Here is a 13,517-nt window from a genome sequence, read left to right on the forward strand (position 1 = left end):
CCCCTCAAGAGGAAATATCTGGAAATTGAATCGAATAATCCATTAATGGACATGGGTTTCCCTCAAAACAGTGGTCACAGACTCCTTAATTACTGTTATTCACACGATTAGTCGATCATACTCCTAGCTAGATTAGCTGTTCAAGATCAAAGTATGGATCAGTACGTCTGACCATACACTTTCTCCTACAGATCAAGGGGAGGCAAGAGTATAGAATGTATAGTTGTATACTAAATCATACAACATAAGTTTTATTACTTTTATTCCAAACATACACGGGCTGCTTCAAGTTCGGGTTGGACCTTTTGGCTTTTTGTCACCCTATTTCTTTCACATATGCTCATGTAATGTATATATACACAAATCGGATCCATAATGCTCATCGCCTAATTAATGATAGCTGAGGAAGAGCAAAACCTTATCTAACAGAGATATCTTAGTCTGAAAGTGTACGAGCTTTACCGTAGCCAACATGGAGAGGACTCGGATCGTTCATCATGCCGCACCAAAAGCTACTTTATTACTCATTGAGCAGCAAAATGAACTTAGGCGCACACCATTCCGTTCTTTTTTTTTTTTTTGGCGGGAGGAGGCAAGGAAGAGGTTTAGCTGGTGGCAGTGAGCAGAAAGAAAGAATATCACATACTCGAGCATCTTGATGAAGATAATTTATTGATGCAGCTCCCTATATACATATTCCAACTTCAGACCAATGAAGGTAGTCTCATCAAGCGCTGTCCATCCATTACACTGTAAAAATCATTCTCTTTAAGAATTTGTAATTTTTAACCAAAGAAAGTAGGGAAAAACAAAACAAACAAGGACAGTTATAAAAATCATGCTAGAGTGGCTAGGAGGAATATGTGTCAACAAGTAAAATATCAATTTATGTTCGATGTGGGATGATAAGAAATTTAGCATTTAGACATATATCAAACAAATAGACTCCCTGTAACCAGAAAAATTATAGTTGTCACTTTGTCACTACATCGTGCTCACCCTTCTTTTTTTTCATGTTGGTTTGTGAGGGCTTCAAAAGCTCATTGAAGTGTTCTGTTTTTTCTGTTCTAGTATGAACTTGCTTAAGATTATAAAACTTCACCAACAATGACGTGGGATATTTTTTTAGTAGTTACCTCTTGACATAGTAATAACAGAAATCGGCCAGGATGAAAGTTTGAACCACCTCAGCGATAAGTGTTAGTAGTATGTATAGGTGGCCTCGCCCTATTTCTGTCAGCAATCCTCCTTTGGTGTCAATAAGCTGCATCCAGTTGAATATATGGCATTAAGAGACTAGGAACCACAACGAAATTTTAACGTAACACAATATAACATAAAGATATGCTTCCATTCTACAACAAATGCAAATCTATGCAGTATTCATACCATGATTATCCAATTTGCACATACGAAAAATCTTGCAACACCCAAGGCAAAGACATAATGGGAAGTAAATGGTTCAACCATCTGCAACACAAAATTAGAAGGGCCAAAAAGAAAAATGTTAGGCCACTCAAGGACCAATATAGATATTAGCAAAAGAAGCTATATATAATAAAGGGGAACTTAAGTTCTAAGAGAATCTGATCACTATCACACAAGTTCTCGAAGACCGTCAATGGCTTCACTCTGTGAGTGAGAATGAACCGATGAAGGAACATACTCATCTTTCTCCAACAACACGTGGGGCTATGTCCCTCCAACTCCTCAAAGATAGTTGGTGCAAGCAAATATTTGGGGTGAAACAAAATCCTGATGGCATTGTCGAGAGATATAAAGTACAAATCTTACCCACCGCCAAAGGGTTCCATCAACGACCTGTCATTGATCAGTCTAAAACGTTCCACCCCTTCATGGTTGTTCGTCATCTTTACTTGACATAACAATGCCTCCCTTCAAGGAACTCTCACCAAGGATGTTGTCATAGCCCAAACCCCCGTGGATTCATTGACCAAACCTACTCTACCCCATCGTCCCCATGTCTCGATGAATTAACTCGTTTCTATATGATTATGGCTTCTGCAACTCCATCTACCTCTTGGTCTCTGTTGACGAAATTATAGTCACTAGACCATCCCTCCATGCCTTAAAAACGTTTCATTATTGTACCACTCTTACATCTCCACTTTTCCTTAATGGACCTAGGCTGCCTATTTTTTTGGTTCTGAAGTTGTCCACCACCCAACTGATTCTTCTATCATCCAAAAAAATATATCTCCAACCTCTTCTCTCAAATAATGTTTATGCTGAAACGGTTGAAACCCAAATGTCTCCTAACCTAGCACTCACCATCGCCTTTTCCCTCTCCCAAACCCAACTAGATACCGAGCCTTAGCTAATTACCAATATCTGACCGGACCAAAATAAATAAATTATCTCAATATACTCATTGTTCATTAAAATTTCATCAGAAGGCTCGCAGAAAGTTATTTCATCTCAATGACACCTCTCCTCATGGGCCCATGCTTCACAGCAATTACAATTACAAGCAATTAGTGGCAATGATTGAAGGTAAGTAAAGATAACATCTCTAATGCTAGGTTTAATCTATATGTTGGCTGCAATCCCATCTCTCGAGCCTCCAAAAAGCAAGGGTGTTACCACCACAAGCGACTACAAAGCAGAACATCGGGGACTTGAAAGTCCCTTTGCAACACCATTACTACACTAGAATAAAAACTTATTCTACTATTCTCACTTCCAGACTTTCTGATTTTCACTTATTTTAAATTTCTGTCTTGTTTCAGAACTGGACCTGGCTGCCTACGCATAGCACAGATTTACCAGATTGCTGATGCACATACAAACTGCTCTGCGGAGGTGCAAACATGCTTTCAGGTATTGTTAGACAAGATCAGATTGTCAAAGTTCATCTTTCTATCTAATTTGTTAAGTAGTTGAATCAATCTCTTATCACCTCTTATATAAGGCTTAACTTGGTTGTGTAAACCACAGACTACTTATGTATGCTATTTATAGAGATTCAACACTATTTAAAATGGTTGCGCTTTTCTAAACCCTTATAACTAGCAAAAGAAGCTGCAGATAAATTATGGGGAACAAAAAGATAAGAAAAAAAAAATCTCATGTGGTCAAGATGAAAATTCTGTGAAATTAAGAGTATAGCTACGGAAAATGCTTTTAACTTCTACTGCTAGCATAAATTGAACTCCGGTATGCCATCTCAACACAGTGAAGAATGCTTGTGTTCAAACTTGAACTGCTACCACGTGTGAGCTTGATGCATTTGTTATTTTTTTTTTTTGATGCTGAAGCTCATCTCAACTTTAGTAGTTGATATAAACTACAATATATTCATATAAGTAGTAAAAGGGTAGTCAAAGTAACCAACTGGCCTAACTAAACTCCAATTGCATATCCTTGCCAAGTCCATTATCAAAATCATCCATACTATTCTCCTCTGGTACCTTAACCTTCAATGATGAAAGCTTGGAGAACTCTCTGTGAACTGGATCTGGTGGTTGTCCGGCCATTATCAATTTCACACGGTCACCTGCACAGACTGCCGGTTTAATCACCAGACCTACCAGCCTGGTCCACTGTGAGATACACTCACCACCAAATTAACACCACCCACACCTCCCACTTTCATGGTTCTGAACATGGGAGATTCTAGGGCATATTGTTACCTGACTACACAAAGACTCTTGTAAATAGGAAAATTTGCTATTTCCCTAATATCTCTTATATATTACACTGACACACCCATCACCCGGGAAGATTGTGGTACAAAACCCCAGCCAAAAGTTTCTGATTCTCTTTTGCCTCTCTCTCCTCTAACATTTGTCCTTCTTCCTCGAGCTAATTCTAATTAAAATGTAATGCAGTACCAATAATACCCCTATCATTTGGCCAGATCATTACTATGAATTAGATTGATATAGTCACAAAATTGCAATTAATCTATAAAATTCAGCTCATACAAAGGTTGCTTGAATGAATTTTTTTACATTAAGTCAGATTAGCAAATCAAACATCTAGAAATAATATAAATAAGTGATCAACGATGCTAGGCAAGTGGCAGTAATTAATGACAAATTTTAAGCATATAAGTGTCAGTGTGCAAGTAACTTCTTGTAGTTGAAGAGCTCAATAATAATACTAATTTGAGCCTAACCAGTTTACCAACTCAAATTTGAGCTTTGTCAGAATCTGACTTCAGTAGCTGCCTAATTGATTAAAAGTATCAAATCTATTAATACAGTACCTTCGCATTTTGTATCAACTGCAGCTGAGGGAGCACTGAAACAGCTTCAACTGACTTACAATACATATAGAAGAGTCCAATAAATCCAATTCCAGGATTGCCAATTAAGCCAACAACAGCACAAGGTACCAGCTATAAACAAAAGTAACATGTCAGTATGTCACTATTATTCAGGATTAGTAATTTCTGTAGAGGTTGACATTGCAACAGTTGTCCATTGAAACAATATGGTGCAATTGCAGCCACTGGAGCGGGTAGATCCAAGCCCATCAACCCGGAGTACAATCCAGGTCAAGCCTGGTCAACCTAGTAGGTGGTTGGGGGCAAGCTTTAATCCACCAACTTGCTTTGATCTGGCCCACCTTGGCACCTTGACCAAACCTAGTTAACATGGATGTTTTAAGCCAAATTCCTTTAGAAATCTCAAAAAAAATCCTACCAATTTTTAACCCGCCTCACCCGCATTACTTAGTGCACAGTCTTGTGTCTGGTTTCTCAACCCAACTCAACCAATCCAAAGGCACATTTGTCAGGAACATTTCTGCAAGGCAACAGATTTTTATATATTTGTATTCTATATTTGTACTCCCTCATTTCCAAAAATACTTGCGTAGTTTTTTCTTTTCTAATTTTTAGATGTCCCAAAAAAACATTTCACTTTTCTTTATAGTTATATTCCTCTGCTCATTATCCTAGTCCCTACTCATTCTGTCAATCTGTTAATTTACTTTCACTTACTTTTTTCATCTTTTTAATCTCAGTGCCCACTTCCAAATCCTTTGCAGTATATTTTCAACAACAAAGCAACCATGTCAATTTTTGTGAGACAAGGAGAAATATTTGTTGATTTTCACTTTGAAGTACATTAGTATCCTATGAATATGTCACCATTTCTCACTTGTTTAGAAAATCAAATATTCTAGTGTAGTATTTAATTGTGGTCATGTGTCAATGACTATCAAATACGTCCTCTGATCTTTATTAATTGCGACAATTAGATTTTCACGCTATTTCACACACAACCCTATCACCATCCATTGTGATTTTTACGTACGGAAAAATATAATCATGTGAGTTCTTGTTAGATTTGTCTCGATATACTTTGAATATATCAATTATAATTTTTACTAAAAGGTAATTAAAGATATTAATGGTAAAAGTTGTATATTGGCAAACGTGAAAACTCAAATGTTGCAATAAATAAAGAATGGATGAAGTATAAAACAAATGACTTATTGAGAAAGCCAAAAAACAAGTATCAAAATTTTCAAGTATCAAAATTTGAATAAGAATAACATTGCTTACCACATAATACAAAGGCATATTATCAAGCTCTTGCATGTAGGTGCTCTTCAACTTAAATCGAATCATGTAGATCATCCAAAGAGTACATACAAGGGTTAGAGAATCAAGTACAATATAAACATCGCGTATGTGCTCAAAATGACATATGATTCTCATGAATAAGAATACAGCCGTAAGCTCCTGAGTCTTCAATGATAAACCTGGAGATCATCAAGAGAATACACACGTAGTACTTACTATAAGGTGTGTATATACATAGAGTAGTATGAATTATGGACTAAATTGAACAACACTTTTGATTGTTGGTGATTGCGAAGTAGAACAAGAGATTAGCATTTAACCTTATCCAGCTATGGCTACCATATTAGTTTTTAAGAATTAGTCAAAATAGTGTTTAATTAGATTTCTTTTAGACTATGTTATGTTCAACTTATTTTAACTTATTCCAGAAAAAATAAAATCTTATAAGCTAAGATAAAATAAAATAAAATAAGATGTTAGACAACACAATAAACTATCTTATAAGATAAGATAAGATAAGAAAAGTCAAGATCAGATAATATAAGATAAGACAAAATAAGTTGAATCAAACGGACCCTTGGTGTCAACCTTCCAAGATTTCTATCCTTAAAAGGTTTAATCTATCTTCCAAGATTAGTACATAATTAGCGCTAAACTAAAGGACTATTCTCTTCAACTTATTTACTACTCCCTCCGTTTATTTTAATTTACACACTTTATACTTTGACACCATTCACACCCTTCGCTTTGAGTATTATTTGTGATTTATACATAAGAAAGCATAGAATCAAGTGCGATCTTGTTAGATTCATCTCAACATATTATTTTTAATACATCAACTTTTAGATTTTTACTCATTAATAATCTGAATTAAAAATAAACAAAGGTAAGAATTATTTGAAAATTACTTTTTCTAAATAAATTTGAATTTTATGGTGGTAATAATCATAGGGAGTATCTGATGCATCTTTACATGTAAATACTCTGGTTTATATATTTTGTCATAGCTAACATAAAATAGTCAAAGCCAATTTCTCTTCAAAGTTTAAATCCAAAAAATGATTTTTGTAAGTACTAGAATTTTTAAGCACATACTCCCTCTGTTTCATTTTAATTGTTACACTTTGACATTTTACACTATTCACAAATTGCACTTTGACCCTTATTTGTGATTTATACGTGAATAAAAATATAGTCATGTGGGATCTTGTTAGATTCGTCTTGGTATGTATTTTATTAATGTGTACTTTTTATAATTTTTACAATTTCAAAACTAGAGATATACTCCCTGCGTTTCCTCAAGATCATCCCTCTTTCCGTCTAAGTGCGTTTCCAAAAGATCTTCCCTCTTTTACTTTATTCCTTATTTGAAATTTTTTTCTCCTTTTTACCCTCTCATGTTCCTATCACATATTTCAGCACATAACTTTGACCATTATATATTAATTATCTATGAATAATAATAAATACATATGAAGATACAAATTAAGAAAAATTCAATACTCCATCCGTTCCTTATTAATGTTCCTAGTTTGATTAGAACATTTGTCAATACATATCTTTGATATTATTAAAGTACTCATTGAAACGAATCAAATAAGACTCTACATGATTATGTTTTTTCTTATATATTGAGAAAAATTTAGAAGGTACTACGTAATTTTAAATAGCGACAAAATTTTTATTAGTAACATCAATAAGAAACGGCGGGAGTAACATTTTACATAATAACATTTCTTTTGAATAAAGTCAAAAAGTTATGGTAAGTAATAAAAAGACTCATACTAAAATTTGTAGTTTATATAAATTCTTACATCAATAAAATTTTTGGGACTTTAGACTAAAGTTTTATGTGAGGGCAGAGGGGAATGGAGACTAGGACCAGAAACACGATTTTTGGGATTTCAAAGATGAGGTGATTGTCTTTCCAATATAGTAGGGTTAGCAATAAATGTTTTAGATAATTGAGTATATTAGTTGTGGGTAGGTTGTTAGGAAATTAATTGATGGTAGTTGGCACTTGGGAGTAGTTGATGCATGTAGTTAAACTAACAAAGGTATATTAGATTTTTTTTTTCTCCTCTTTTTAGTTATATATATATATATAAGGCTGTTACAGTTTATTTCCATAATTTCTGAATAGAAAAAATTTTCAAATAAAAAAGATCAAACGATTAAGGATCTGTTATCCCCAACTTATTCAGTGCAATTCAATTCACTTGCAATCAGTTCGATTCGGTTCGGTTCAATTCAATTCAGCTCCAATTATCATTTTTATCAGTTATAATTTAATTCATTTCGGTTCAGTTGAGTTGCAATCAGTTTAGTTCAATTGCAATCAGTTCAGTTATTTTATGTCGAAGAAAACGACCCCTAAGGAAAAATTTGTATTTACAAACAATATCTTTGTCAATAATAATAAATTTCTACTTGACCTTCTACATAAAATACTTTGCTAGCAAAACAATGTCAAATACAATAATCCTTTTTTTTTTGTTGAAAACGAATCAAATAAAATATTTTCTCATTTATTTTGGGACATAAAATACTTAAAACACCTGTTCCATGCTCTGTATACAATCCAAACGTACCATACTTGAAAATTGACATGTGAACGACTACTTTATTACGTATTGGACCCCTATCTTCTCCCTATTGGCAATCAAGTGTAATAACAATATAAGATTTTTAAACTAAAAATTAAGAATAATTCAGAAATTTTCCACTAAAGAATGTCAACTGAGATTTCTTGCATGAAGCAATTGTCTACCAAAGTTGAAGCAATTGTCTACCAAAGTTGAAGCAATTATCTACCAAAGTGGACAATTTTATGTGTTACGGAAGAATCATCCTCCAAATAACTCTAAGGGGGCGTTTGATTAATATAGCGGTATGGGTTTAGAATCAGGAATGAAACCAAAGTGGTATAGGTTTGGAACTTGATATCAAATAGGCTAATACCATGTGTTTGGTTTTATTTGGGAATGAATTTTTTTTTTCTATTTAGGTATTGGCATGAGCCATAGCCACCTGTCTCTTAGATTTCTAAACCTCATACCTTATGAGTTTGAGGTATTAGTTTCAAATCTATTAATTTTGTAAACAAACACTAAGTATGGATTTTGCTCATTCTAAAATCTAAACCCATCCCTCATACTATAATCATATGAACCAAACACCTCCTAATACGGTGGGTTTACTCATAGTTCCAAGTTTTATGAGAGTGAGGATAGCTCGTTGTTAGGTATACATTCCTTCCCCGTTTCGGACTTCGGAGATCCTGGGATCAATTCTTATTATTTGTCTTTGTCGCTTTCTAAAAACCAATAACAAAATTCCAACTTTATAGTGTATGCTAGACAATACATTACTCTAACTACTGTAGGACAGAAAGTGTACATAAAAAAATAGCAGGAAAACCTAGAAACTCAATTTGAAGCTAAATAAAAAGAGAGGAGCAAAAGTAGTTAAATTGAAGGGGGGAGGATGAAGAAGAATAGAAGAAATGATACCAGAACAAGTTTTGGTGATTGTGAGTTTGTAAATCAAGACTAAAATTCCAATGGAGTGAGCAAGTTGAGCAGCAACATAAAAGTAGGTGTAATTTCTGATGAACACCTTCATTAAAATGAGAAGAATTAAGGCAGAAATGGAGGCCAAGCTAACTTGTTGTCTCACTGATCGACTTCGAATCCATCTGGAAAGTTGCTTCACTGCCGTCGGAGTTGCTCTTTTGTCTCCCATGCTCGCTTTAGAGAGAGAAATGGTTTAGTTTTTTTCTTGTGTCAAACAAAATTAATTGGTTTAATTTCAACAAGAAGCTTTTATGACTTTCGGAAATTGGGTTACTAGTAGAGACTAGAGAGGTTTTATACGCCTTGAGGAAGTACTAACATTTAATCATGGATTCATGGCCTCATGGTCATGGGTATTGATTGGGGGTATTGTGGGGTTACATTGGATTCTCACCGGAGGTTTTTGGTGGTTTTTGCTGAAAATTGGTTCTTGAAATGGTAAAATTGATAATAATTTAGGTGCGATTTCTTCCCCTTATAGAATACAATAACTAGTTTTTCGTCCCGTGTTATGTCACGAGTAATTATAATAGTATTCATTTATTAACATTTTACTCTATTAATATAAAACCAAACATTACTTAGTTTGGTGGTTAATACTTTAGTGTATAAGCTTAATGTCATGAGCTCAAATCTTATGAGATGCATTTTCTGTTCCTTTTTTACTGTATACGTGTTTACATAAAGTAAACACTCTAGGTGATAGTGTCACGTGGCATAGTTCGTTGCTTAGGAACGTCTTTTAATATATTAGTATTACTTTCTCCGAAACAAAAAGATATGCAGCATTTGCCATTTTGGGGCATAACACAAAAAATACAATACTTTAAAACTTTTTAATTTTAGTTTTAAAAAAAAATTCAACATATTTACAACAATATCATTACTAAAAATCCCTAAAATATCATCACCACTCACTATCCCACATTACATTACTAACCTAAATAAACCAACCCCTTAATGATTCCCACCAAAATTAAACATCTAACCTATCCCTCTCTCCAAAATCAAAAATAAAAAACCTTCAACTACCCCCATCCCCCATTTATGATCTGCAATAACTTTCCCCCCAACTTCCTAGATCAGGATCCTAAACTCTTCCCCCCTTTAAATTATCCCTAATTTCCCAAAAATGCCAAATCCAATATGTACTCTCCTCTTCTCTTATCTTCTTCCTCAAGCGGCGAATTCTTTCTCTCCTTCTCCCCTCCATCTTACACTGTCCTTGTTTCTCATAATTTTCTAGCCAAAATGGTTAACCTTGTGCCCCTTAGAACAATTCTTGCAATGGAAAAAGATCTGGGTAGGAAAAATCTCCTGAATCTGTGTGATCAACTTTTTGCAGCATTGGATTTCGCGCACTTCACTTGCCGATACGAAAGTCGCGAGGCTGCACAACAATTGAGTCCTGAAGCGGTTGCGGCTTTAAGGGTAGCCATTGACAGCATCAATGAGGCTAAAAAGTTGGAGTGTACCGTGATATGTGGTTTGCCTACAGTGGGTTAGTCGGAGTTTGAGTTTATGGAGCGTAGATCTGGGGGGAAAAGGCAAGAAACCAAAACTTAAGTCCCCAAAACCCAATGCCTACTCGGTTTTCTAAGTGTTAGTACTTGCGCAAAACAAGAGGGGTTGGGGTGAAAATTACTAAACCTTCTTTGCTAGTTGAGGAGAAAGAAGAAGTGAAAATTTCCCCCTCAAGTGACGATTCCTCCATTCAAATTTTGGGATCTATGCCTAATTCTAATTTTGTGTATTCTGATTCTGATGCTTATGGAGGTCATGATCATGTTTTTATTCTGTCATCTGACGATGAGTCCCATAACAAATCAGAGACTATCATATTTACTTTGGTAGAGGAACCCAGATAAGTTTAAGACTAATCTCTAACTTTCGCATATTTTTGTTGTTTTGTTGATGTGGAATTATGTTTATGTGGGTGTGTATGATCGGTCGCATTTTGTTGGATTTACGTGTGGGATTAGGTTATGTTGTTCTGGGATTATGCATTTTGTTGGTCTGGGATTATGATTTTTGTTGTGGCTCTTGGATTCGATTGGAGGACGGATTCTGTTGAATGTAGGATCCATTTGGGTTGCTATTGGATTATTTTTCGTTGTTGTTGGATGGTTGGTTGTTGCTGTTTGATTATTATTTGTGATGATGTTGGATTATTTTGTGGGGCTGTTGTATTTTTATTTGTGATGGTGTTGGATACATTTTTGTTGTTGTTGGATTATTATTTGTGATGATATTGGATTTTTGTGTGGCTGTTGGATTTTTAGTTGTGATGGTGTTGGATTATTTTGTGTGGCTGTTGGATTAGATTGGATGATGGAATTTGTTGCATATTGGATTCATTTGGGTTGTTGTTGGATTACTTTTTGTTTATGTTGGATTGGATGTTGTGATTGTTGGTTTGGATTGGATTGGATTGGAGGATTGAATTTGTTTGTCATATGTGATGTTGGGGTTTGATTTCTTCACTAGGGGAAAAATGAAGAAGGGCTGCGCTAAAAATGACCTGTAGGGCTGCGCTTTTTAAGCGCAGCCCTTTCAAGCGCAGCCCTTCACTTTTCAAGTAGGGCTGCGCTAGTAAAGCGCAGCCCTTCACAACAAAGGGCTGCGCTTTTTACTAAAAAGCGCAGCCCTTCAAGCTTGAAGGGCTGCGCTTTTTAGTAAAAAACGCAGCCCTTTTGACCAAAAAAAAAATAAAAAAAAATTTTTTTTTTTTGCATTTTTTATATAGAGAAATATTACGAACAACAACATAATTGACATTAAACACCATATACAAACACAATTCATTATCCGCCATCACCATTTGCGCAAAAATAAAACAGAAACAATACAACAAAAAACCAAAAGTAATAACTGCAGCAAAATATTCAACAAAATCACCAAAATAAAAAATATCCTAAAAAATTACAAAAGAATTACAAAAAATTACATAGTAATTACAAAAACGAATTGAATACAAATCAAAAAAAAGAAATTAATATCCCGAAAAGAAAAACCGAAATAAATTACATCACAATTACAAAACAACAAAATCAGAAACGAAAAATGTAACAAAAAATAAATGAAAATGAAAAAAATGAAGAAAAAACCCTAAAATTATAGATCTGAAATTGTTGCAACGAACGACTGGAAATAGAAAAAAAAGGAACGAAAAATAGAACAAAAATGAAAAAAGATGAACGAAAATGAACAAAAATGCAAAAAAAAAACCCTAAAATTATAGATCTGAAGACCAACTCATCGGGGTTGATGGCGACGGTGGTTGTTTTTGTTGTGAGGAGACGAACGAAGGAGATGCTGAAGTGCAGACGAACCGGTGTTTGTCACGGACTCACGGTGTACTTGCAATTTCTTGAAATGCAGACGAACGAAGGAGGGGATTTCTCAAACATCCTCAAATAAACCATTTGCAGACGAACGAAGGAGGGAATTTCTCGAAATGCAGTAGCATTTGACAGCATGAGTGTAAAAGGGAAGAGAGAGAAGAGGGGGGGCGCATGAGAGAGAAGAGGGGGGCGCATGAGAGAGAAGAGGGGGGAGCGTATGAGAGAGAAGAGAGAGAAGAGGGGGGAGCGTATGAGAGAGAAGAGAGAGAAGAGGGGGGCGTACGAGATGCGTGCTGTGAGCGAGGGTTGCTGAAGTTTATTATTAGCGCGCGGCTTTTATTTTAAGGCCCAATAGGGCTGCGCCTGTTAAAAAAAGCGCAGCCCTATAAAATTGAAGGGCTGCGCTTTTTTAAAAAGCGCAGCCCTTCTAATTGAAGGGCTGCGCTTTTCTACAAAAGCGCAGCCCTTCTGTTAGGTAGGGCTGCGCTTTTGTAGAAAAGCGCAGCCCTATAAAGGGCTGCGCTTATATAAAAAGCGCAGCCCTTCCTGCGCAGCCCTTCTTTTTTTTTCCCCTAGTGCTTGCTCTTACTGTTGCATACGTCCTTATATGTGGTAAATATGTATGAGTCCCTGCTGGAGAAGCCATTGTTGGATGATGTTGTGTGTGTGCGCATGTAAGAATAAAACCTCGAAAACATAATCAAACACAACAAAATCAACAAAAATACATAACAACTTTCATTCAACAATTAATCAAAACATTAAGGATCCAAAAATATACCAGATAAGCTATGCTCCCTTGAGTGTTGATGGTAGCATGGAAAACAACATACTCCATATCCTTCAAGGTACAAACCACATCGAACAAGAGCTTAGGCCGATCCTTACACTGAATATTCACAACCGAGTACCCTCTCTTAATCCAATTCTGAACATTAACATCAGGGAAATCATATTTCACAGAGCTAGTCGATGTAGTTCTCTCATAATCGCGATCATCAAACATCATTTGATGAAGCCTTCGCTCAGTATGAGTAACCG

At 35.3% G+C, this 13,517-nt stretch overlaps 1 protein-coding gene across 2 annotated transcripts; it reads right to left on the reverse strand.

Annotated features, from left to right (window-relative positions):
• Positions 1-211: 211 nt before the first annotated feature.
• On the reverse strand, positions 212-9,568 carry LOC104908793 (uncharacterized). Of its 2 annotated transcripts, XM_010697942.2 has the most exons (6): positions 9,070-9,565; positions 5,537-5,736; positions 4,232-4,363; positions 1,390-1,470; positions 1,137-1,264; positions 212-750 (listed from the first exon to the last, which is right to left on the reverse strand). In XM_010697942.2, the coding sequence occupies exons 1-6, from the start codon at positions 9,299-9,301 to the stop codon at positions 705-707; spliced, it is 819 nt and encodes a 272-aa protein (XP_010696244.1). In that variant the 5' UTR covers positions 9,302-9,565; the 3' UTR covers positions 212-704. The 2 variants fall into 2 exon arrangements, with proteins under 2 accessions (XP_010696244.1, XP_057252126.1); XM_057396143.1 differs by lacking the exon at positions 1,390-1,470 and having other exon boundaries at positions 9,070-9,568.
• Between the last annotated feature and the right edge of the window lie 3,949 nt (positions 9,569-13,517).

Source organism: Beta vulgaris, chromosome 7 (genome assembly GCF_026745355.1).
Source record: "Beta vulgaris subsp. vulgaris cultivar EL10 chromosome 7, EL10.2, whole genome shotgun sequence".
Lineage (NCBI taxonomy): Eukaryota > Viridiplantae > Streptophyta > Magnoliopsida > Caryophyllales > Amaranthaceae > Beta > Beta vulgaris.

Coding starts and splice junctions, on each gene's coding strand:
- LOC104908793 (XM_010697942.2), bottom strand. CDS start 9,301: ATGGGAGACAAAAGAGCAACTCCGACGGCAGTGAAGCAACTTTCCAGA. Junction 1,471..4,231: donor AGTTGATACAAAATGCGAAG/GTACTGTATTAA, acceptor TTTGTGTTGCAG/ATGGTTGAACCATTTACTTC. Junction 1,265..1,389: donor GTGCAAATTGGATAATCATG/GTATGAATACTG, acceptor AACTGGATGCAG/CTTATTGACACCAAAGGAGG.